This window comes from Saccostrea cucullata, unplaced genomic scaffold, assembly GCF_032062105.1.
Source record: "Saccostrea cucullata isolate Sc308-1 unplaced genomic scaffold, CSIRO_AGI_Scuc_v1 ctg1171, whole genome shotgun sequence".
NCBI classification, from domain to species: domain Eukaryota; kingdom Metazoa; phylum Mollusca; class Bivalvia; order Ostreida; family Ostreidae; genus Saccostrea; species Saccostrea cuccullata.
Genome location: NW_026925719.1, coordinates 53,105 through 79,851, shown reverse-complemented (window position 1 = coordinate 79,851; position 26,747 = coordinate 53,105). Strand labels below are relative to the sequence as shown.

The 26,747-nt window shown below is 36.1% G+C and overlaps 3 protein-coding genes across 3 annotated transcripts; 1 reads left to right on the top strand and 2 right to left on the bottom strand.

Annotated features, from left to right (window-relative positions):
* Positions 1-376: 376 nt before the first annotated feature.
* On the bottom strand, positions 377-3,363 carry LOC134269656 (galactoside 2-alpha-L-fucosyltransferase Sec1-like). Its single transcript, XM_062751867.1, has 2 exons — positions 3,224-3,363; positions 377-1,761 (listed from the first exon to the last, which is right to left on the bottom strand). The coding sequence occupies exons 1-2, from the start codon at positions 3,265-3,267 to the stop codon at positions 819-821; spliced, it is 987 nt and encodes a 328-aa protein (XP_062607851.1). The 5' UTR covers positions 3,268-3,363; the 3' UTR covers positions 377-818.
* A 142-nt stretch (positions 3,364-3,505) lies between these two features.
* On the top strand, positions 3,506-16,541 carry LOC134269658 (xaa-Pro aminopeptidase 1-like). The gene is made up of 20 exons (XM_062751871.1): positions 3,506-3,830; positions 5,111-5,174; positions 5,366-5,470; positions 5,778-5,818; positions 5,957-6,008; positions 7,513-7,656; positions 7,808-7,903; positions 8,103-8,184; positions 8,740-8,887; positions 9,073-9,117; positions 9,354-9,440; positions 9,674-9,724; positions 9,949-10,007; positions 10,196-10,273; positions 11,140-11,165; positions 14,649-14,753; positions 15,219-15,290; positions 15,520-15,596; positions 15,691-15,789; positions 16,239-16,541. Exons 1-20 carry the CDS (start codon positions 3,708-3,710, stop codon positions 16,356-16,358), a joined length of 1,674 nt encoding a protein of 557 aa, XP_062607855.1. The 5' UTR covers positions 3,506-3,707; the 3' UTR covers positions 16,359-16,541.
* A 1,842-nt stretch (positions 16,542-18,383) lies between these two features.
* On the bottom strand, positions 18,384-22,290 carry LOC134269651 (homeodomain-only protein-like). The gene is made up of 2 exons (XM_062751858.1): positions 21,363-22,290; positions 18,384-18,859 (listed from the first exon to the last, which is right to left on the bottom strand). The coding sequence occupies exons 1-2, from the start codon at positions 21,537-21,539 to the stop codon at positions 18,782-18,784; spliced, it is 255 nt and encodes an 84-aa protein (XP_062607842.1). The 5' UTR covers positions 21,540-22,290; the 3' UTR covers positions 18,384-18,781.
* Positions 22,291-26,747: the final 4,457 nt, after the last annotated feature.

Below are 26,747 nucleotides of genomic sequence, written 5' to 3'. Positions count from 1 at the left end.
AGATTTTTTCTATATATTTCTATATAAAACTTTGATTCCCCATTGTGGCCCCACCCATCCCCCGGGGGTCATGATTTGAACAATTTAGAATCTACATTACATCAGGATGCTTTCACATAAGTTTCAGCTTTTCTGGCCAATTGGTTCTTGAGAAGAAGATTTTCAAAGATTTTTCCTATATATTTCTATATAAAACTTTGATTCCCCATTGTGGCCCCGCCCTTCCCCCGGGGGTCATGATTTGAACAATTTAGAATCTACACTACCCCAGGATGCTTCCACATAAGTTTCAGCTTTTCTGGCTCAGTGGTTCTTGAGAAGAAGATTTTTTAATGACCCCACCCTATTTTTGTCTTTTCTTGATTTTCTCCCCTTGTAAGGAATTGTGGCCCTTCATTTTAACAATTTAAACTCCCCTTTACCCAAGGATGCTTTGTACCAAGTTTGGTCAAAATTGGCCCAGTGGTTCTTGAGAAGAAGTCAAAAATGTGGAAAGTTTACAGACGGACAGACAGACGGACGGACAGACGGACGGACGACGGACAAAATGTGATCAGAAAAGCTCACTTGAGCCTTCGGCTCAGGTGAGCTAAAAATGGACACGTCTTACAAAGCAGTTTGTTCCTCATATCAGCTACACATACTTCATATTTACATAGTACCACTTATTAGTATAGTTTGTTTACTGAATAACTAATGACTCATTGGCAACAAGGGGAAGTAAATAATGATTATGAACTGGAGAGACAATAAAACACAAATACAAACATACTGTCTTAAAGAGATGATAAAAAACAAAGTACAGAAATTGATGAAGCTTAGAGTGGGATCCACCATGGAGGGTAGTAGTCCTTTCTTATTGTGTTGTTCCCCATGACGGTGTTTGGCTGTGGGTAACCATGATAATAGATGACCTCTCCCCCCGTCATGTACCCCGCCCACCAGGAGTACGACCCAGCACTCATCACCATGTGATCACAGGAAGACATGATGGCAAAGTCTAAATACCCATCCGTGTTGTGTGAGTAATGAACATCAGGTGAATCGTCTAAATTATCCATCGACCATATCACATCATTGCTACACAAGATAAACAGTACATTTTTGTATTTTTTCCTGAAATAACTCATAGCTCTATAAAAGTAAGGTATTGGGGCGACTGTGTATCCCTTTCTTTTCTGTCGTACGAAATCCCCTCTTCTCACATGCACTGCAACTAACACTGCATCTTGTTTCTTACGTTCTTTTCTGACATTGTTAATATAATCCATGGCAGCTTTTTTCAGATGATCATGAAAAACAAAATGTTCTTTAAGCAATTCTTTACGAACATTTTCAAAATACCTCCAGGATTGTAGATACCCCATTAAATAAGCTCCCTGCGATGTGTCTAATTGCTCTGTCATATTACACCAACCAGAGGGAAGCTGTTCTCTGTATCGCTTGAAAGTGTCTAAATTTTCTACACTGCCTTTTGGTATTGGTAATTTAAACATATTCCAGATTGTTGTGGACTCCACTAGAATGGGAGTCATATTGTTCCTCCTAGCTGCTCCTATAAGTGTACCATACTCAAACATATGGTTACCATTTCTCCCCCAGAATGTGACGGTCACTTTTTTCCTGGGGTCGGGATTCGGCATTATGGGCGGGGGTTTGGGTTCTAGCTTCATCGTCCCATCGTATCGAGTACTATAAACCAGTACTAAGACAACAGTGATGCCAAGAACTCCCAAGAACCACTGCTGAGCCTGAACTACTCTGTAAATAATAAAAGTTGTACTCAAATCAATTAAAAATCCTAATATAAGAAGTGTACAATTTGCATTTATCTCTATTTAAAATGTAAGCTAATTTTTATTATTAATAACAAGATAATAGTCTTAAATGCTCTTGGTTAAAAAATTGCTCCAATAAGGCTATTTTGACTCTGATTTTAAAATGCAACTAACAAATAAGATTAATGAGATCATAGTCTTTGTTACTCAAACCTTTAAATCTTCCAAATGTATATCATGAAGAGTGCTTAAAAATTAAAAGTGTATGTTAAAGTTTGGATGATATCCAGTAAGACACAACTGCACTCACCCCCAAAAGTTGCATCAACAAAGGCAATGTTGTGTTAAAAAAGCTTTCCTATAGGCTTTTATGTAGCTCAATGAATTTTTTTCTGATGAGTTATTAAACATTTTATCATAGACACTTGGTAAAGCAACTTACATACAACGTCATGTGACATCAAAGTCGAGACATACCAATGTCACATGCAGTATGAAGTGCCTGGCCCCGGGATCATGAAACAGACTTAGACTTGAGTCAAAATTTCAATTATCTATAAAATCTTTAAAACTTGGTAAAGGAAGCTCATAATTTGCATGCAACAGCAGGCTGATGATACAAAACAGAAAGCATTTTCATTTTGGGCTGCTTGACCTCTAAAAAATTTCAGCATCTAAGGCATTTTTTGACTTAAGCTTAAGATGCTTCATGATCCCGGGGCCTGATCTAAATTAAAACTAAATAGGTGTCTGCACTTGCCTTAACGGCCGCACCATCAACATACTAAATACAACTGTGCTTGCCCCAATAGGTCAAACTGTAAAACATAAAGGATAAAAATGTATTGAAGTGCAGTGGTTTGGGCCGTGGATATCAACCTGGTTAGCTCAGTCCGTAGAGCACCTGACTAGAGATGCAGGGGTCCGAGGTTCGATTCCCCATCCAGTTATACATTTTCTCCTACCCTGTTACAGATTTGGTGCTATAGACCGACTAATCTATGCTTTACTCACATTGGTCAATATTTTTATGACCTACAAAGTATTCCTCTCTCATTCAACCATGGTCAGAATGGAGGAGGATGTACATTTTGGTCATGATGAATGTGTATTTGGGGGCGAAGACAATTCAAGGAGGAAGGAATGGAATGGTTTGGGCTTTGGATATTGGCCTGGGTAGCTCAGTCCGTAAAGCACCTGACTAGTGATGCAGGGATCCTGGATTCGATTCCCTGTTTAGACATACATTTGCTCCCTTCTTGTTACAAAAACAAATAAATGCCTAGAGGCTAGATCTCTCTACATCATGTACTTATCAAACCTAGATAGCTTAATCAAGAGATTGCGCCGAATATGTTCCCTGATGGGGAAAAAAGTAAATAAACAATTAGGTGATGACCATCGTCAGATATGATGTGAATAAAAGATAAAAAATGAATTTTTACCTCGTAGGCCCCATGGTATGACTAAAATCAATGGCATAAGTCATGTATTTGCTCTGTCGGATACAACATGTTGCTACAGGAAATTATATTACGCCGACTAAAAACAAAATTTACTGCTGTATATTGTTCCGGAAAAGAAAATTTTCCCACTAATTTATTACTGAAATGTCGTTTTATCAAAAGCTTTAAAATGAAATAAGATAGATGCAATTTCTTCAAAACAGAAAGTAGAGAGTACAGCAGTATGACAATAAACAACGCATTGAAGATATTAGATCGGGATCGAAATCCTCTTTCAAAATAATTTTTCCCGAGTTGACTCGAAACCAAAACTAAAATTATTGTAACAATCTAGTAAGAGAAAAACTGGTGATATACAGTGACAAACAATTTTCTTGATAAGTAATCGTAGATATATTTTTGGCACAACTATATTTGCGCATTTTTCTGTCTTTTGAAGTTTCAGTAGAGGTTTTCCGACACAATGCCTTTGGCACACAATAGAACAGGACCACTGCTGAAGAAGCTCAGGACATTGATGAGTAATAGGAAGTATGTACCAGAAAGCATTCAAGCTTACATCGTGCCTTCAGGAGATTCACACCAGGTGAGATCATACTGGGTTTAGGCAACCCATAAAAATCCATCACATGAACCATGAGTGAGAGGGAGAATAATATTGTTTTAACACTATAAATATATTTAATAAATTTCTTATGGGTTTGAACAATGGGATTCAGATAGCTCAGTTGGTAAAGCACTTGGCTGGGGAGATTCAGGGGGCACAGGTTCGAATCTTGTTATGGTCTGTTACATTTTTTCCTCTCCAGTTACACTTGGTGCGGTGCTAATATCTAAGATTCCTCTGACTCTGTACACATGTCACAATGTAAAAAAGCAGGGGTAAGAGTTGGAGGAATCTCGGATTAGTGAAGTGGCATCCTTGGAAGTGAGAGGTAAAAGACTTGCCAGGGAAGAGCCTGGATTGGTGTCTTCAGGGATCAAACAGCTTAAAGAAGGGAGGAATGTGACAGATGGGTTCTAGTTGCAGAACTGTAACTCTCCGCTTGAGAGAATTCAGACAGATAAAGCAGAAAGCTACAGATCCAAGCATTGAAAAAACCTTTGATTTATGCTTCTGCTTTTTTGTTGCACACTTCATGTATTTTTTCATCATATCAAATCTTATAATATTTTTCTCCTATCCAGTTCTCAATAAAAAATATCATTATCAATTATTTAATTCTGATATAATTTCCTCTCTAAATCTCACTATGGAAGTGTTATGTTTCCATAAAAATACTAGTTAATTTAATGGAACAGAGCTTGATGGAGAGGAAGACAACTGTCATGAACAGAAATTAGGCATTGAGTAAAATTTGGGGGGGGGGGGGGGGCTTAATGGCTTAATGGGAAGAAGCTACTTGGTGAATATTGTGAATATTCAATGAAAGTTGAAGGTATAGATTTAATGTTTTACCATGTTTTACACTTCAAATTAATTTTGTGTTGCAAATGACAACCTTTATTGACCATGATACTTGAACAAAATTACATTAGATAATGGTCAGTAGAAAATTTAATCCAGTCAGCTAGGTATGAATTATAACTGTAACAGAGACAATTTATTGCCTCCCTCTAGAGAATGAGATGTCCTCATCTCTTTCGGGTCCCACGTTGGGCGCCAATGTAGTAGTGTAAGATACATGGCATCCTACTAGCTTGGGCTAGTGGGTTAACCCTTTAGCTCAATCGGTAGAGCACTGGACTGGCAAGCCAGAGGTCCCAGGTTCGATCCCCAGCAGAGGCAATAAAATGTCTCTGTTACATAACTGCCTTCTCATTACAATTTGATGATCTCTCAGTTGAGCAGTTTATTACTTACAGAGTGAGTATATAGCTCCATGTGACTGTAGAAGAGCATTCATCTCAGGATTCACGGGATCTGCAGGTTTGTATTCAAAAATACTTCCTTGAAAGAAGTTACATGTATATAGTAATTTTCTTTATCATCTTTTATCCTGACATGTCATTTAGCAATTATAAAATTTTTTGCTTAATAGACATGATAGACATTTTGATAAAAAAGAATCATGCTTCGTTCTGAATATTTGACAAAAACATTTTAAATCCCTGTTATAGGAACAGCAGTTATTACGACAGAAAAGGCGGCTCTATGGACAGATGGCAGGTACTTCCTACAGGCAGAAAAACAATTGGACGAAAACTGGACTCTGATGAAAGATGGTAAAATATAAATATTTCTGTCACATTTCCTCTGTATATTACTGTAAACCAACTTTATTCAAATGCGAGAAATTTTTGCAAGGTTCACAATAGCTTTGTCATTGCGAGTATTTCTTGGCCTGAACTGTTATATAAAGTCTCTATGTCTATTAGCAACAGGTCAAAAAAGGTGAAAATCTATTGTCACGAACTAGTTTACCCCAGTAAAATGTGAAATAAAGTCATCACAAATAAAAGTTAATTTACAGTAATTGAGATTCTTGCTCTCCTTTACTCTGGTTTTCTATTGATTTGATTTGCCATTTAGGACAGCCCAGCACTCCCACACAGGCAGACTGGCTAGCTAAGGTAGGCTTACAATCAGAATCTATGAAATCAGAAATTGATACTTTTAGTACAGCAATTATATATCTGTAATAACATCTCCTTATTTTTGTGTTTGAGTAATTTGTCCAGAACTTGTCATTGCATAATGTCTATTTATAGGAACTACCTGTGGGTGGAACAGTAGGTGTGGACCCATGTCTGATTTCTGCAGGTAAACAAAAATAAATTTATCATACTTTGGAATATTTTTTATTTGTATGGGCCAATTTTTAGCTCACCTGAGCAGAAGGCTCAAGTGAGCTTTTCTGATCAAAATTTGTCCGTTGTCTGTCATCGTCGTAGTCATCGTAGTTGTCGTTGTTGTCGTCATAAACTTTTCACATTTTTATCTTCTCTCAAGAACCACTTGGCCAATTTCAACCAAACTTGCCAAAAAGTATTCTTAGGTGAAGGGGATTCAAGTTTGTTCAAATGAAGGGCCATGCCCTCTTCCAAGGGGAGATAACCATGTATTAGAGAAAAATTAATCGCATTTTCAAAAAATCTTCTTCTCAAGAAACACTGGGCTAGGAAAGATGAAACTCATGTGAAATCATCCTCAGGTAGTGTAGATTCAAGTTAAGGTGGGGCTATAATGACCGATCAAAGTTTTACATAGGAATATATAGGAAAAATCTTTAAAAATCTTCTTCTGAAGATCCATTGAGACAGAAAAGATGAAACTCATGTGAAATCATCCTCAGGTAGTGTAAATTTAAGTTTGTTCAAATCATGATCCCCGGGGGTAGGGTAAGACTACAATGGCTGATCAAAGTTTTACGTTGGAATATGTTGGGTAATCTTAAAAAATCTCCTTCTCAAGTACTGCAAAGCCATGATTAGTGATATTTATATGGAAACATCCTCAGCTAGTGTAGATTCAAGTTTGTTCAAATCATGACCCATTGGGGTAAGGTGGGGCCACAATAGCCAATCAAAGTTTTACATAGGAATATGTTGGGAAATCTTTAAAATTCTCCTTCTCAAGTACTACAAAGCCATGATTAGTGATATATATATAGAAGCATTCTCAGGTAGTGTAGAATTAAATGTGTTCAAATCATAATCCCCAAGGGTAGGGTAGGGTAGGGTCTCAATGGTACATTAAAGTTTTACAATAGGAAAGTGAAGGGAAAAATCTCAAGAACAAGAAAGCTATGTATAGTGTATTTGTTTAGTGCTATGTTTTATGTATTGAAGATTCAAATTTGTTCAAATCATGACCCTCAGGGGTAGGGAGGGAAACAACGGGGAATCAAATTCAAATTATAACTAAGTAATATAGACAAACAAAATGTAAAAAAAAAAATCTTTAAAAACGTTTTTCTGAAGAACAGCAAAATAAATTGCTGTATTGATATGGAGGCATTCTCAAGTAGTATTAAAATTCAAGCTCCCCCTCCCCCCGTAAACTTTTCATCTCTGATCTGATTTGTGCTTTTTCATAGCCAATGTGCTCAGGTGAGCGATGTTGCCCTTGGGCCTCTTGTTTTTTATTGCTGTCAATTTACAAGATTTGAGGGAACGTTACTTCATGCAATAATTGGCATTATGTAATTTGTATCTCCTTGGAACATATTGATTCCATTGTTAATAACATTATTTTTGTCTAGTAATATTTCACAAATTAAAAAAAAATACCTCGTTGATTAGAATTAGTGATAATTTTTATGCAGAGGCTTGGAAACCCTTGAAGAAAAGTCTCCAGTCTACGGGTCACAGTATCATAGCTGTCCCCTATAACCTGATAGATCTAGTGTGGGAGGATCAGCCCCCACCCCCAATGAATCCACTCCTGACACTCTCAGAAAAATACACAGGTAAGTTGTCTTAAATGCTTCATCCTTGTTAGAGAGATGATAGACGAAGAACTCACAATTGTACCTTAGGTTGATAGCAGATTCCGATTTTTCAAGACTCGATCTACCTTTTAGGATCCATTATGGCATTTTTTACTTGTATGTGTTTTAGGCATGAGCTGGCCAGAGAAAATTCAGAAAGTACGAGAGAAAATGCAGGCCAAAAAATGTGGGGCATTGGTTATCTCAGCTCTGGATGAAATAGCATGCAAGTAAATTTTAATGCTAAATAAAGATAAAGACTATATTGTGTTAGTCTGAACAGTTTTCAAATTTCATTGATATAAATATAACTTTTTACTAAAATTATGCATGGGATAAGCCTTTTTTTTTAATTTCTATCTAAAGAAACTTTATTTCAAAATAAATATTATCTGTATAAATATTGTCTGTCTGTCTATCCACAGATCTGTTTAACCTGCGGGGATCAGACATTGAGTACAACCCGGTCTTCTTTGCCTATGCTGTTGTTACCTTGGAAAACATATTGTATGTTCTTATAAATTTAAAAACCTCTTTTTATAAATATTTTAGAGAGATATTTGGAGCATGCATATGTTTTAAATTTGATATCTTTTTACATTTTATGTTAACATAAATCTAACTGCTCTTAGTAGGATTAATTCCACAGGTTGTAATTTTCACATTGTTCTCTCTTCTGACTTGATTGTGGTTGATGAATTTCAGAATTTGTATGAAATAATTTCTCCCATATTCTTTTGTATGTATATCTTACAGAAAGAATTGCTCCCTGCTTCAAAGAAATGTTTAATTGGTGTCATTTGCTGCAAATGAAATTTCAGACAAAATTCTACATTTCAATGTTTAAGTTGCATCTTGCATGGGTCAAGACTTTCGTTGAATTCATGATTTATTAGCACCATGGATATAGCTAATATTTCCATCACAAGTTCTCTCCCCTTTATATAGAATCTCTTGCAACTTTTCTTACAATTGTTTTGACAGGATTAAAAGATAAAAAATGTTTATCTCTTTGTATCTTGCAATAAATTTAAAAATTATTTCTTTTTATTTGAATTACAGTTTATTTATAGATGAACAAAAGCTTGACACTGAAATCAAGCATCATTTGCAGCTGAATGGAGTGAGCAGTGACCTACAGGTCATGCCCTATGACAAGGTCGGGGAGGTCATCAAAACTCTTGTGGACCAGGTCGAGGGTAAATTCTGGGTAAGGTCAAGGACATGATTTTCATTTATCTTAAATTCTTAGGACTAAGAATTTAGTTATACATTTACTTCATGCACTGAATTCAAATTTTTCCAAAGATTTTTATCCCTGTTTAAGTTTTTGATTGTATTTTTTGATATTCGTAGAATCCATGTTTTTGCATTGTCACCTTTCTTTCTTTTCAGATCAGTCCCAAATCTAGCGTAGCTTTGACACACTGTGTTGATAAAGTAAGAAGGAAAATATTACATCTAATTTTGTCTTCTTTTTCCTCTGAAGTGAAAATGTTTTTGCTAATTTTAAAAATGTTTTGAAATAAAGTGAAAATTTTTTATATGAACGAAGGTTTTCCTGGCAATTTCATTCATTGTATGGAAGATGTTTTCCAAACATATTGAGTTTACAGATACATGGAAATTTTTCATTTCTAGCTTTGGTTACATTATTGCGATCTTCTTGATTACAGAGTCGATTGTTTGCCCAGACATCCCCGGTGGCTGTAATGAAGGCAGTGAAGAATGCAACAGAAATCCAGGGAATGAGAATGGCTCATGTATGTCATACACATGTTTATAGAACTTAATGCATTACTGAGTTAGATTATATAGGGTTTTAGCAATATTTCTGGGTTTTTTACCCTGTCTCTCTGATGTACGTATAAAACAAATATTAAAGACAATTGCTGGTACTTTTTTCTTTGTAATAGAAATTAATACCATAACCACTTGATTTTATAGATAAGTCTTTCCAAACATTTGAATATTAACAGTGATATGTACATTACAGATAAAAGATGCTGTCACACTTTGTGAGCTGTTTTCTTGGTTGGAGAAACAGGTGAGGATCTCTTAAACATTGAATAAATTTTGTAATTGTTAGTAGTGTCAGAGACCTTTGTATTAATAAAGTTTATATTCAAATACAAATAACAATTTAAAATTTAATTGTCTTAGACGTTGAATATTTGTTTACAACTGTTTTCTGTACCTCTTGACACATTGAACAGATTTCTTTTATTGTTTAACATAAATTTTGTAGACTTTGTTGTTTTGTTTTACCAGATTCCCACAGGATCAGTGACTGAGGTGTCTGCTGCAGATAAACTGGAGGAAATTAAACAGTAAGAAGGAGGAAAATAAAACAAACAAACTAATCCAGTATATATTGCATAGCAGTGGGCATACGTGTGGAATTACTATACAAAGTGTACATAAACTAATAGATTTATTATGTGATTATAAAGATTGGACATGAAGTGAAGTCAAGTCTTAATTTAATGGAAAAAGAATTTTCTCTTTCTCTTTTAAGGGAACAGGATGACTTTGTGAGTTTGAGTTTTGCTACCATATCAAGCACTGGTCCTAATGCTGCCATTATACACTATAAGTAAGTCCTGAACTTTGTCTGATACAGTAAAACTTGTTTAGTCTGAACATGGATATAGCAAATTCACAGATACAGCAAAGTTTTTCAGGGTTCCCAGTAAAATTCTTAACAATTCTTTGTAAAATTTTACGATTATAACGAACTCTGATATAACAAATTTACAGATATAGTGAACTTATTTTGAGTCCCACAAAGGTTAGATATAATTAAGTTTACATTTTTTATGATGAATTTTCAAAGATCTCAAAATTTGATAAATTGAACTGAATTTATTTTCATTATCTATTTATAAAGTTCCATTCATAATAAAAACTCTAATTATCCAAGGTATGTTTTGTACTAATTGCTTCTTTAAAATATTTGGTGGTAATACTTGATGGAAAACGTGAATATTGCAAATTCGCTATACATACTTATATGAACTCGTTTTATGGATATAACGAATTATGGATATAGCAAATTAAATTCACGTGAAATTACTGTACAGTAAGGTAGTTTTATCTCTGACTGATGTTTTAGTGAATACCTTGTTTTGTTTTTCAGACCTACAAAATCAGACACAGTCCTCAAATATCTTCCTGTGTGATACATGTATATAGCTTATTGTAGGATAGTCATTTCTAGGTGACTCAGGGGCACAGTACAAGTTAGTTCTCAGAGTATTGTAGGATAGTCATTTCTAGGTGACTCAGGGGCACAGTACAAGTTAATTATTGTAGGACAGAGTCAAAATCCACAGTACAAGTTAGTACTCAGTGTATTGTAGGACAGAGTCATTTGTAAGTGACTCAGGGGCACAGTACAAGTTAGTTCTCAGAGTATTGTAGGATAGAGTCATTTGTGAGTTTGTACTCATATTATTGTAGGATTTTTCTAAGTGACTACAGTACAAGTTAGTACTCAGCTTATTGTAGGATAGAGTCATTTGTAAGTGACTCAGGGGCACAGTACAAGTTAGTACTCAGCTTATTGTAGGATAGAGTCATTTGTAAGTGACTCAGGGGCACAGTACAAGTTAGTACTCATATTATTGTAGGACAGAGTCATTTGTAAGTGACTCAGGGGCACAGTACAAGTTAGTACTCAGCTTATTGTAGGATAGAGTCATTTGTAAGTGACTCAGGGACACAGTACAAGTTAGTACTCATATTATTGTAGGACAGAGTCATTTGTAAGTGACTCAGGGGCACAGTACAAGTTAGTACTCATATTATTGTAGGATAGAGTCATTTGTAAGTGACTCAGGGGCACAATACAAGTTAGTACTCAGCTTATTGTAGGACAGAGTCATTTGTAAGTGACTCAGGGGCACAGTACAAGTTAGTACTCAGCTTATTGTAGGATAGAGTCATTTGTAAGTGACTCAGGGGCACACAGTACAAGTTAGTAAGTGACTCAGGGGCACAGTACAAGTTAGTACTCAGCTTATTGTAGGATAGAGTCATTTCTAAGTGACTCAGGGGCACAGTACAAGTTAGTTCTCAGAGTATTGTAGGATAGAGTCATTTGTAAATGACTCAGGGGCACAGTACAAGTTAGTACTCAGCTTATTGTAGGATAGAGTCATTTGTAAGTGACTCAGGGGCACAGTACAAGTTAGTACTCAGCTTATTGTAGGACAGAGTCATATCTAAGTGACTCATGGGCACAGTACAAGTTAGTACTCAGCTTATTGTAGGATATCTAAGTGACTCATGGGCACAGTCATTTCTCAGCTTATTGTAGTGAGCTTATTGTAGGACAGAGTCATTTCTAAGTGACATAGGGGCACAGTACAAGTTAGTACTCATATTATTGTAGGATAGAGTCATTTCTAAGTGACTCGGGGGCACAGTACAAGTTAGTACTCAGCTTATTGTAGGATAGAGTCATTTGTAAGTGACTCAGGGGCACAGTACAAGTTAGTACTCATATTATTGTAGGACAGAGTCATTTGTAAGTGACTTACAAGTTAGTACTCAATTGTAGGAAATCATTTGCTCAGGGACACAGTACAAGTTATAAATTATTTTCATTTGTAAGTGACTTACAAGTGTACTCAGTTATTGTAGGATAGAGTCATTTGTAAGTGACTCAGGGACACAGTACAAGTTAGTACTCAGCTTATTGTAGGACAGAGTCATTTGTAAGTGACTCAGGGGCACAGTACAAGTTAGTTCTCAGAGTATTGTAGGATAGAGTCATTTCTAAGTGACTCGGGGGCACAGTACAAGTTAGTACTCATATTATTGTAGGATAGAGTCATTTCTAAGTGACTCGGGGGCACAGTACAAGTTAGTACTCAGCTTATTGTAGGATAGAGTCATTTGTAAGTGACTCAGGGGCACAGTACAAGTTAGTACTCAGCTTATTGTAGGATAGAGTCATTTGTAAGTGACTCAGGGGCACAGTACAAGTTAGTCAGCTTTAGAGTATTTGTAAGTGACTCAAAGGATTTAGATCATTTGTAAGTGACTCAGGGGCACAGTACAAGTTAGTACTCAGCTTATTGTAGGACAGAGTCATATCTACTCATGGGCACAGTGTACTTACAGGGGATAGAGTCATTTTAAGTGACTCAGGGACACAGTACAAGTTAGTACTCATTATTGTAGGACAGAGTCATTTCTAAGTGACTATCTCAGAGTATAGAGTTTTGGGGAACAGTACAAGTTAGTACTCAGCTTAAGGACAGGATAGAGTCATTTCTAAGTGACTCAGGGGCACAGTACAAGTTAGTTCTCAGAGTATTGTAGGATAGAGTCATTTGTAAGTGACTCAGGGGCACAGTACAAGTTAGTACTCAGCTTATTGTAGGATAGAGTCATTTGTAAGTGACTCAGGGGCACAGTACAAGTTAGTACTCAGCTTATTGTAGGATAGAGTCATTTGTAAGTGACTCAGGGACACAGTACAAGTTAGTACTTACCTTATTGTAGGACAGAGTCATTTTTAAGTGACTCAGGGACACAGTACAAGTTAGTACTCAGAGTATTGTAGGATAGAGTCATTTCTAAGTGACTCAGGGGCACAGTACAAGTTAGTACTCAGCTTATTGTAGGATAGAGTCATTTGTAAGTGACTCAGGGGCACAGTACAAGTTAGTACTCAGAGTATTGTAGGACAGAGTCATTTGTAAGTGACTCAGGGGCACAGTACAAGTTAGTACTCATATTATTGTAGGACAGAGTCATTTCTAGGTGACTCAGGGGCACAGTACAAGTTAGTACATGTACTCATATTATTGTACGATAGAGTCATTTCTAAGTGACTCAGGGACACAGTACAAAAAAGTACTCAGAGTATTGTAGGATAGAGTCATTTGTAAGTGACTCAGGGGCACAGTTTAGTACTCATTGTAGGATAGAGTCATTTGTAAGTGACTCAGGGGCACAGTACAAGTTAGTACTCAGAGTATTGTAGGACAGAGTCATTTGTAAGTGACTCAGGGGCACAGTACAAGTTAGTACTCATATTATTGTAGGACAGAGTCATTTCTAAGTGACATAGGGGCACAGTACAAATGTTTCATTTCTAAGTGACTCATACAAGTTAGTACTCAGCTTCATTTGTAAGTGACTCAGGGACACAGTACAAGTGCTTATTGTAGGACAACAAGGTTAGTACTCAGCTTATTGTAGGATAGAGTATTCTCAAAGTTTTTTCCATTCATCTTCATAAGCTCATCCATCCTTGTCTTCTTTATGTCCTTCCTAGACATTGGATTTATAGTTCACTTAGTAAAGGAAATGCAGTAGATATAAATATTTAGTCTTGTGCAGTTAAGATGTATAAAAAGTTTCACTGATAATTTTCATTTAATACGACAGATGTCACAAGGACAATTCATTTTGGAGTTCCGTCCTCATGAAAAGGTATTTATATCTACTTTTAATAGATGTGTTCTTTTAACTTACTGTATACAGGGTTATTTAATTTTCGATATTTGGAAACAAGTTATTTTTCGCCCGGAAAGAATTTTTGTTTCAGATACTGTTTACTTTGGCCCAGTGTTCATCACATGTCTGTCAACTTGTAGAGATAATAAGAGTTAAATTTTACAAATGTTTCATTATGTTGTTTTTTCTAAATGTTATTTTAAAAGGACACATTGGTTTATCTTTTTCTTTCCCAATGTAGAGTTTTTAATAAACGGATATTTAAATCTACATACTGTTCAGTTTTTTGCTTTAATGCTTAGATAGAATAGAGCTTATTTTCTAGTAAGGTGTTCATCACATGTCTGTCAATGAACGGTTTTTCAAAATGTTTATCCAATTGCAATATGAACACGTTTACACTATGCTAAGATATATATATACTGTATGTGTACTAAAAATATTATTATTTGTATTTTCATCTTTTTAATGCTTTTCAAATTAAATGATGATAACAGGTCACATGTTAGATACCTTGGCCAGAACAGCATTATGGGAAGTGGGTCTGGATTATGCTCATGGAACGGGTCACGGAGTGGGGGCCTTCCTGAATGTTCATGAAGGTAAAGATTTGCACTCTTACTTTTTGTCATAAAAAATAAAAGAAACCAGAAATTGGAAGATATATTACTCTGCTAAATCTTTTAAACATTTAATTCCGATATTACATACACCCGTAAATTTGTTGTGGTGAAAATAATTTTGTCAATGATCATTTAAAAGTACCTTGTATGTTTCTGTTGCTTGTATGTTATGATGTGTTTTGTTTTTTCGATTGTGGAATGTTGTTTTTTTTCTTTGTCTTTTCTGGTATGTTTATTCCTTTGTCTTTTCTGGTATTTATCTGTGTTTTGTTTATTCCTTTGTCTTTTCTGGTATTTATCTGTGTTTTGTTTATTCCTTTGTCTTTTATGGTATTTATCTGTGGAATGTTGTATGTTTCTGTTGCTTGTATGTTATGATGCCATTGTGTTTTGTTTATTCCTTTGTCTTTTATGGTATTTATCTGTGGAATCTTCCTGTTTAAGGCCCCTGTGGAATTAGTCCCCGAGTCTCGGCGGCAGAGATTCCCCTCGAGGCTGGAATGATCCTGTCTGACGGTAAGCTGTGTGTCAGATAACTCCATACTGAATCAATATTAATCTATCTAATCCATTCTTTCATTCTTATCACAGTAGTCTTTTGATTAGGTCAATTTAATTTTTTGTATATATACATGTAGATGCTTTTTTAATAATATTATGTAGCTAGAGTGTATTTACTATATAGGATAAAGTTTATATGTCAAAATTTTTAAAAGGTGATTTGAAACATAATTTTATTATTTAGAGCCCGGTTATTATGAGGATGGAAAGTTTGGTGTTCGAATAGAAAACCTGGTTCTGGTTGTAAAAGCTGAGACAAAGGTATTATCATGGCATTGTTTATTTACAGGTATTTAAATTGTTCATAATATCTTGAAGAAAATAAACATACACCATTATGCATTTTCCTTTTCAGCATAATTTCAGAAACAAGGGATTCTTAACCTTTGAACCCTTGACCCTTGTACCCATGCAGCTGAAGATGATAGAGCCCTCCTTATTAACAGAGAAAGAGGTGGGATTTATTACACAATATCTCAGTAAAACTGATACTTGTATCTGTACATTAACAAAAAACTAGATCATAGCTATCAAAGACATGTACATACAACTGCACTTATAACTTACTGATCAATCAGTATATCCTCATTTTAAAATTTTATGGCTCTTCAATTTACATTGACAAATCATGCTTGAAGTTGAACCATATCTTATATGGACTTAAATCAAGCAGTCTTTTCAATTCATATATCTTAGGCAAATGTAGCATGGTTCTAAAGTAATGTATCATTAACTGTTTTTTCGACAAGGATATCAAATTATTATACTCACTTTGGGTTATACTAATGTTTGCATGTATAGTATCTATCTTGTTGGTAGGGTTGAGATTTTAAAATTAAAAGTGGCCCCACTTCCATCAACACTGGTTACTTAACTAGGTATGTTTTGACTTTTCCTTGACAGATAAGCTGGTTAAATGACTACCATACAATGTGTAGGGATATAGTGGGACCTGAACTTAAGAGGCAAGGAAAGAAGGAGGCATATGATTGGATGATGAGGGAGACCCAAAGCATTGGATAATACAGATGTATGGATTGGTTAGATTTGTGATCTGTCTTTTTATGCATTGTGAAAAGATTTTCTACATTTGACTAGGAACTAGGTTAATTTATATCCAACATTGTGATCTTGATTCATGCTCATTTTCAATTCATTTTGTAAAAATTTCAAACAAGAAAGATTAAATCAGCAATATTTTACAAATTTTATGTGATTGTTTTGGACAAGTCCTTAATTGTCATAGAGTTCTGACAGATTTGAATTTAGAGAATGATGGTCTTAGTTGTAAGAGAGGTCCCCTCATACTGGAAAATGTCAGCAACTGCCTCTGTTACTGGGGTCCACCTCAATATCAAGCTGCTCTTTGGAAACAATAGCTTTATTTTATTCTAAGTTAGTTTTTTTCTAGGTTTTAAGCTATAAATAATACAGAAAGATGTGTTTGTAAAACACTGATGCCCCGTATGGCAACATAGCAAAGATTAAATTTTTCTTAAATGCAAATTTAATATATTGGTACCAAAAGTAGGGTATTCTCACTGGAAATACAATTGTGAAATATGGAAATAGGCCAAGGTTAAAGTTTTTTCATAAGTGAGGAAATCTCCAAGGTCTAGGTCAAAAGATCAAGGTAATTGGTATCCAATGAAAGGTCTTTATTGCAACAAAAAATACATATGTGAATATGGAAGTCCTAGCACTAACCCTTCAAAAGTTATGGCCAAGGTTAAACAATTTAAAAAGTAAGTCAAACTCCAAGGTCAAAGTGTCAAAGGTCTTGCTATCAAATGAAAGGTCTTGTCACAAGGATTAAATATGTAAAGTATGAAAGCACTAGCCCTAACCCTTGAAAAGTTATTGTCAAGGTTTGCTTTTTAAAAGTAGTTCAAACTCCAAGGTAAAGGTCAGAGAGTTAAAGTTCTTGGTATCCAATTAAGGGTCTTCTCACAAGGATTACACATCTTAAGTATGAGATCACTAGCCCTTAGCATTCAAAAGTTATGGCCAAGGTTCAAGTTTTTTCATAGGTATGGAAATCTCCAAGGTCAAGATTGTTGGTATCCAGTGAAAGGTCTTTCCACAAAAAATACATATTTTAAGTATAAATGTTGTGGTATCTATTGTTCAAAAGATATGGCCAAAGTAAAAGTTTGAAAAGTTTTGTGTAAAAGTGGGTCAAACTCCAAGGTCAAGGTCAAATTTGGTGGTACCCAAAGGAAGGTCTTGTCACAAGGAATACACATGTAAAATGTGAAAGTCATAGCTCCACTAAATCAAAAGTTATGGGCAAGGTTAATTTAAGGAATCACTGTCTAGTTAGTATAGTATGCCAGGGCATCAACGATAGTAAGAAACATCAGATAGCCTGTTATGCATAAATTATCCCATGTTTCCCACTATCGTTGATGTCCCTGGCATACTACCCTAACTAGACAGTGATTCCTTATATTTCCATTTCATTGTGAAATAAAATTGTAGATTTAGACTTTACAAATGTAGACATAGATTTAAATTACATGAGGACTCCAAGGCCAATTTCAATAGTCCTCGCCTACTCATGTCAAAGGCAAAGACAGCAGCAGACATTTACATGGATATTTGGCCTCTTTAGCAACAGAGACAGATGCGCACAAGATTTGCATGCATATTAGGCCTCCTTAGCTTCTGACCTATCGACCTGCCTAATTTACATTCTGGTAGAATTATCAAGAATCAACTCCGCTAACTTTGAAAGAGTTATCACAGAGGAAAAAAATTAGAAATGGAAATATAGTTTTTGCGGACAAACAGACAGAGAGACAGACAGACAGCTATACAGACAAACACAACAAAAACTATATACCCCCAAAACTTCGTTTATGGGGGCATAAAAATGGACAATTGTTAAGTGAAACTACTGGTACATGTATAACCATCTATTTTAAAGGTCTAATCCTACAAGAAGTCAAATATAGGTCCCTGATATGCTTCCTAAGTTCTTGACTTAGGCCAAATGAGGCACACGTTGTTTACGGTGTAATCTTAAATACAACACAGAATACAAAATTAAGCAATATCTCTCAACAAGTTTAATATATACATCTCTCAAAAAGTGACACAACAACAGTTAATACTACTTGCGTAACAGTGAATAGTTCACAGCTCTTTACAATGTCCTAAGTTTTAAATTGAGCTGAGCCAATAATTCAGAGGTTAAGAAATGGGACTCAAACGGGGGGGGGTGGGGGTGATGTCCATGATGAAGAAAATGAAACAAAATAAATTATTGAAATGGTTTGTGATGGCTGAGTTATATCACCAATAAGCAGCATCCACGCATGCCCGATTTTTGTCCTGTAGCATATAAGTCTTTAATTCTGGTATATCCTATGCAATGTTAATCCGCCACTCTCTGAAGCAGAAGCACCAAACGATCACTCTTGTCACCACGTGGTATGACGTCATCAGTCCATAATGGAGCGAGAATTGGCTGGAAGGCCCTGCTGCTGTCGCCAACACGCCAGGCGGTGCTGATACCACAGCTAAAAAATAAAAGCTTTAACATATAGGTCAGACTCCAAACGGCTAAAAGGGAACAAATAAAGGCTTTAAAATATATGTATTGATGTTTTGTTTCAGTTTTACTAGGGTAAAAGACACAAAATATATTTTGCATTCTTTTATTTTAAAAAAAGACAGACGGCATTTCTCAATATAATAAATAAATTTCCCAACAAATTTGTGTTTGTAATATTGCTAGTTTAACAAGTTTCCTCACCAAAAATTGCGATAATTTACCTGACACTTATGCAAGATTCCAGAGGATAGGATTTCTTTTATGACACTATACTGATAATCGCTTGAATTGTTGACATCACACCTTATTTTTATACATTTTGAAAACAGTTTTAGAATTTAATCAAAAGATGATAGATACAATAAACATTTTTGATACTTTAGGAAGACATTCGATGAACTTCTCGTCAGATCCTCTTTTTTTTTGAGGGTGGGGGGGTTAATTCATATCTTTTCCCCGAGGAGGTCTGTGTTAATATATCAAAAGATGGAAGAAGGCTAATGTAACGTTGTGACACATCAATGAAACTATCTGTTACATGATAACTCTGTCACTTTTATCGACAAGCAGATTGTTTGGTCAGTAAACATTATTATGATCAGATATCGGTGTTCATTGAAGGTAACGTTTAGTGGCCCATCATTCCGTGTCATTTTACGCTGAATCAACGAATCTGTGTAATTTACGGGTGATTTGTGTGAATTTGAACAGGAAAGGGGCGGGAAATGTGTCATGTTTTTAAAATAATATTCAGATTACAAAATACTGCCTCCCAATAATATTTGTTACGAGATTGAGAGAGAGAGGTTCAACCTTCAAAAATTTTGTTTCTTTGATTTGTACCCCCCCCCCCCCCTTTTTAAGATCTTGTACACATTATTGTTAGATTTCTTGAATTGAAAAGCTATTCATTGCATCATAAGTGCCTAATTTACCAGAAAGATGACTAACAATTTCGTGACTAACACGTGCACATTTTCCTGAAAAGAAAACTTAATTCCTTTTCTGAAGAAAAACACAATTTTGGGTTTTTTTTCCGTGTTCTGGAGAATATTTCTTCCCCGTGTATTGTGTGGCCTTTCATACAAAATCACTATTAATCAAAGGAATTATTATTTAACAGGGAAGCGGCAAACAACAGCATCACATTTCTTAAGATCACAATAAAAAGGGAAAAAAATTATTACAAGTATATGCATTTATTAAATAAATTCTTCCTTTGGATTGTGACAAAATTATATATCGGGCCATTAAAATATATTCAAATTTGTCTATAAATTTCTTGGGAACAATTTAAAAACGAATTGTCCACATTTCTAAATATACTGACAATTGTTCAACTTGTGATAAATTTAATTTGTAAGTGGGCGTATTTTCCAATTTAATAGCAAATCCTTGTATCGCAAGACTGAAGCAGAATAGGAACAGTGTGTGAAAACGAGCTTTATATAGATTTAAACAATAAACTTATCGGAACTAGCTCTAGTCTTTGATCTACGTTGGTTGATAAAAGCACTGTTTTTCAATGCAGCCATTTACTTACTTTGTGTTATAAAGAAGTTCTCAGATTAGATTTTTTAGCAGTATGGTGTAAATAAATTATATATCAACAAGTGGTATGGGGGTCAGCGGTCGTGGTTTGGTAGCTAGCCAGTTGTCCCTGTACTTGCGGAAGTGTCAGTATATATCAAATATACTGTACTTGTACACATACAGAATGTTGTAGTAGAGAAGTAATGTCACGGTCAGTATATATCAAATATACTGATGGCAAAGTCAATACCTATATTGAGACACAGGTTATATATAGATTGCCGAACTGTATAAATAGAACATATCACGCCCAAGGTACACAAAGATAGCGTATCTAGAACTTACGTATTAATCTTTTTATTTATTTTTTATTTTTGTCAATTTTCAAGTTCTTATAAGTGCTGGGTTCAATTTCTGTACCTTGGCAATATTTGTGTAAGCACATGAGAGATTTATTGCGTAATGATATTGGCAGCACATGGTTCACAACGTACACAAGTATATATAATTGATAGGCATATTTGTCATCTATTGATGTAAAGTCAATATATACAGCTACTTAGAGGACATGGGGACTTAAGTGGACAACCAAACACGTGTATATAGAACAATTACGTGTTCGTATCGTAGATTAATTAAACAAGGACAACAACGCTAATACTTAGTGTTGACTTCTGATCTTCTATCCAGAAGTCAGAAGCAACAAAGCCAAAAATTACCGTGATGTCTAATGACAGATTATGTGACCTGAACAGGCACTTGATATTGTAATAATTTAACCCATAGTATTATTATCATTCATTACAGAATCAAGGGTCTGTGGTGACATGTGTTGCACATTTAGACTTCGAATGATATAACGAATCAATACTTTAACAAGGATGATAATGTGAGTCATAAAGAAATTAACTTGTCATTTGTCAAATTAAGGTTACCTTGACGTTTTCTTCGGAAAGCCCCGCTTCTGCCGCTATGAGTGTAAGGTCTAGGTCTGTGGGGTTCCGATTGCTGCGGAAGTTGGCCTGAAGAACTTTCTCCTGGTCCTCCTTAATTATCGGCAGCCGGGTGGAGGGGGTCAGTTGCGCTTGAATATTGCAGTTGTTCACCGACATATTTCTTAGATCCACCACATTCAAAGAAATAAATTCACAGATCTTTCCAATAGGTCCTTACCCGCTAAATTATTAATCCTATTAATTATTTGCTTTGTCACATTTATATGGAACTGAATACACTGCCTTTCAATGAAATCCGTCACATCCCATGAAATTAACACGATTTGATCTTTAATTAATCTGTTAATTTCCGTAATTTCTACATGTCAATAACAATAGTACATAAGTTAATAGATAAATCTTTCGTCAGATGCCTGCTGATGTCGCTTCGCTAATGTACTCTTGTTTAGCGTATTTCCTCGTTAACTGCTGGGTAATCCGCTTTAGGAATGTGTCCCCGCTATTTCTGTACTAGAGCGGATAAGCTCGCGGCGAGATTCCCTTTTCTGAGGCTATTTCAAGTTCCCCTGGCTAAATTCCTTGCTCTTTGTTAATCCAAGGCAGTTTTTGTCACCAGTGTTTATAAAACTTTTCCTTAAGTAAATATTTCCTTCGCAATCAATTGAACGGCTTGAATACACGGCCTCCGCGCTTCTGTCGTATCGACCCTCCAATGATGGCGTTACTCGTCGATCTATCGATCCGACGGTCGGGTACGTGCAAGGAAACCAGACAACATGTCGAAATATAAAGCAATTAACCCGATCTTTTAGCGCAGTTAATAGGGGTGTTCTTTTATTGTTCTATGTATCACATTGCGGATCTAATCTAAACGGCTAAAGATATACATCATTATTTCTCAATGCATCAAAGCAGCTATGATTTTTTTTAATTAAGCGATTGCTGTGTATGTGACAATTTGGGAATAATTTATTTCCGCGAAAGATTTCACGTTCTGTCAAAAGACTTCGCGGCGGCGGACACACTGGGGAGGCCTCTTCTCATGTTAATGTGAACGTTAGGTTTGTGACTTTGATGTGACAGACGATCAAATTTAAATAATACTTCCTGAACCCGAATCGCACTTTTTAAACATCTGAGAAGTTAGATAAAGAGTGCGCAGAGAGAAGCGAACGCATCATTGATGTATTTTAGCTATTTAACTCGCTGACGGTCAAGGTTAAAGTACAAGTATACTCCCGTTATTTCGATAAAAAATTTAATCTATTGATCTTACTTACAATATACCCTGATTTAGATGTACAGATTACATATTTCTGCTTGACTTATTTTGTTTTATGTTTATCCGTACAAGTTATACAGCGTTTAAACAATAATGACATTTGCGCGGGAAAACTTGAAGCTTCTCGATATGACTACACTAAATTAACTATCACCGGCTCTTCATTTTTAACTTATTACACAATCGTGATTTCATTATAAATACTTCTTTTTTCTTAGTCAAGTTTAAAGTTCTACAAATTATAGCTGCCTTCAAATGTTACGAGAATGCGATATATCAAGATTTTTCGATCTTAGGGAAAAGGGATAAATGCAATAGCAAGCACCTACATGTACCAATTAAGAAGAAATAAGACATGCAAGTTACCGGCAATGCATTTGCTCTTTATAAATTAGATTCTGGGAATGCATGTTAAGGAGATTCCATTAAATATCTGAATTTTACCGGATTACAATGCAGACATTTGTTGTTATTTCCTTTTTTCACGCAAAAAGAGCGCTTGCGACATATGAAAATTCAGATCTAAGGCTGGGCAGGTGTGTGCATTTTCTTTTTTTGAATATGATTCTAATATGAAAGTTAATTTAAATAGTCAAAATACGCTGGCTCTTTGTCCATCCACTCAATCACTGAAAACTGAAAAAGAGACTTAGCCACTGATCCCAGTATCACTCAACCTTGACGACATCAAAAGGACCAAACCACCAATACCATTAGCATAAATCCAACCAACTCCAAAAAAACTAAACTAAAATATTTACATACACTTAACCATTAACAAACTCAAACAGATTGATCCAACATTCCCAGTCGCAAAAGCGTTAATCCATCACCTGCCTTCCTAACAGGGTACTGCACTCAAAAGGACCAATCTACCCATTACCTTCCTCTATAGGATAAATCTAACTTCTGCCTTTACAAGAAGGATCAATCTACCAACTTCCTACCTCAAAGAATTTATGTTACAATTGTCTTCAAAAGAATGATCAATCCATCCAATGGCTTCCTTAAGATAATAAATCTTCCTTTTACCTTCCTTAGAAGGATCAATCCAATGACCACCTTCCTTACAAGGATGAATCCACCCATTGCCTTAGAATTCCTCAAAAGGATCAATCAACCCACCAACTTCCTGAGAAGGATCAATCTACCCACTGTCTTCTTAAAAAGAGTCAATTGTCCCACTGTCCTCCTCAAAATAAAGCAACCTGACTCCCTTAAAGTCAATCCACAATACCTTTCCTTAAATGGAACATACCTTCCTTAGAAGGATCGATCCACCCATTACCTCCCTGAAAAGGATCAATTTACCCACTGAATTCCTTAGGAGGATCAACCCACCCACTTCCTTCATCAAAAAGCTCAATCAATTTACTAGTACTGCCTTCTTTAGAAGGATCACTCCACCCACTTTTTAAATCATTTTTTTTCTTTCTTTCTTAGTATCATTCCACCTATTACTTTCCTTTAATGGGTCATTCCACCCACTACCTTAGAAGGATCATCTTCCCAAGGCCTTCCTCAGAAGAATCAATCCACTCACTGCAATCCTTAGAATCCATCCACCAAATTCTTTTCTTAAAGGGATCAACCCACCCACTGCTGCCTTTTGAAGGATCAATTCACCCATTTTCTTCCTAAAAGGAAAAATCCATTATTGGCCTTAGTTAGGAGGATCAATTCACCAATTGCCTTTCTTAGAAGGATCAATCCACTCACTCCCTTTCAAAAGGATAACCAACCCACTGACTTCATAAGAAAGATAAATTTTTCTACACTTTCTGCAAAAGAATCAATAAACTCAGTCAATCCACCATATCTTTTCCTTAAATGGAAACTTCCTTCCTTAGAAGGATCTATCCACCTACTTCCTTCTTGAAAAGAACCAATCCATAATCTGCCTACCTTGCAAGGATCAATCCACCTTTTTTCTTCAAAATAATCAATTTACCGACTACCTTTCTCAAAAGGACCAACCTACTTAATGCCTTACTTAGAATGATCAATTTACCTACTCTTTTCCTCAAAGGAATGATCCACCATTTGCCTTACTTAGAAGGACTAATTCACCCACTGCTTTCCTAAGTAAGATTAATATACCCACTGTCTATCACAAGGATTAACCAACCCACTGACTTCCTTAGAAAAATGAATTTACCCACTACCATTCTCAAAGGAATCAATCCACCCAAAACCTTCCCTAATATCAATCCTATATATCTTTTTCTTAAATGGAAACTGCCTTCCTTAGAGGAATCTTTCCATTGACTTTCTTCCTCAAAAGGACTAATCCACCCACTGCCTTCTTGAGAAGGATCAATTGCCCACTGCATTCCTAAGAAGGACCAATTACCCACTGCATTCCTTAGAAGGACCAATCCATCCACTGCCTTCCTTAGAAGGACCAATCCACCCACTGCCTTCCTTAGAAGGACCAATCCACCCACTGTCTTCCTTAGAAGGACCAATCCTCCCACTGCCTTCCTTAGAAGGACCAATCCACCCACTGCCTTCCTTAGAAGGACCAATCAATCCATTGCCTTCCTTAGAAGGACCAATCCACCCACTGCCTTTCTTAGAAGGACCAGTCCATCCACTGCCTTCCTTAGAAAGACCTATCCACCCACTGCCATCCTTAGAAGGACCAATCGCCCACTGCCTTCCTTAGAAGGATCAATCCACCCACTGCCTTCCTTAGAAGGACCAATCCATCCACTGCCTTCCTTAGAAGGACCAATCCACCCACTGCCTTCCTTAGAAGGACCAATCCACCCACTGCCTTCCTTAGAAGGACCAATCCACCCACTGCCTTCCTTAGAAGGACCAATTCACCCACCGCTATCCTTAGAAAGACCAATTCACCCACTGCCTTCCTTAGAAGGACCAATCCACCCACCACTATCCTTACAAGGACCAATCCACCCACTGCCTTCCTTAGAAGGACCAATCCACCCACTGCCTTCCTTAGAAGGACCAATCCACCCACTGCTTTCCTTAGAAGGACAATTCACCCCCCACTATCCTTAGAATGACCAATTCACCTACTGCCTTCCTTAGAAGGACCAATCCACCCACTGCCTTCTTTACAAGGACCAATCCATCCACTGCCTTCCTTAGAAAGATCAATCCATCCACTGCCTTCCATAGAAGGACCAATCTACCCACTGCCTTCCTTAGAAGGACCAATCCATCCACTGCCTTCCTTAGAAGGATCAATCGCCCACTGCCTTCCTTAGAAGGATCAATCACCCACTACCTTCCTTAGAAGGACCAATCCGCCCATTGCCTTCCTTAGAAGGACCAATTACCCACTGCATTCCTTAGAAGAAGAAACAGCCTTCAAACTACCTTCCTCAATCCTCACTTTGCCTTCCTTAGAAGCATTAATCCTCTCTCTGTTTTCCTTAGTATCAATCCATTATCCAAAAAAGATAAATCAGTATCCTTGATCTGCCACATCAATTAATCCACATACTGTGTGACCTGCAAAAGGGTCAATTCACACACTACCAATGAAAAAAATGTATCAGTTTGTCAATCTATGTCAAACTACATGTAGTGGTAATTCACAATACAATGGTACCATCCTATTGAAGCATTGTGTTGAACTGGGGGCTCCGACGCTCAGACACACAATTTTGTCTGAAAATTTTGGTTTGAAAGGGCCTGTTCCCGTATGTGTAGGAACTTGAATCCCTTTTTGCCAAGTTTGCTTTGAATTGGTTCAGGGGCTCTAGGGAAGAAGGCAACGATGGAAATCCAGAGACAGGTTGCCAATGGCACACAAGCTGTAATCTTTCATACACAAAGTTTTGACTTTTTGATATATGATATTATAAATATTTTTAAATTAAAAAAAAAAAAAAAAAAAATTGGCATAACTGACAAAATAAAATGCTTGCAAAAGCAATTTCAGTATTTCGTTTCTTTTCCAGTGAAATGATTCTTTTGCTTTAGAACAAGAGTATTGGTGTATAGAGTTTATGTACAGAAAACAACAAAGTTATCTTCAGTCAGTGTATTTTATTTTCAACAAATTGCAATAAGTAATTATAAAACAAAAATAACTTAAATTTACTATC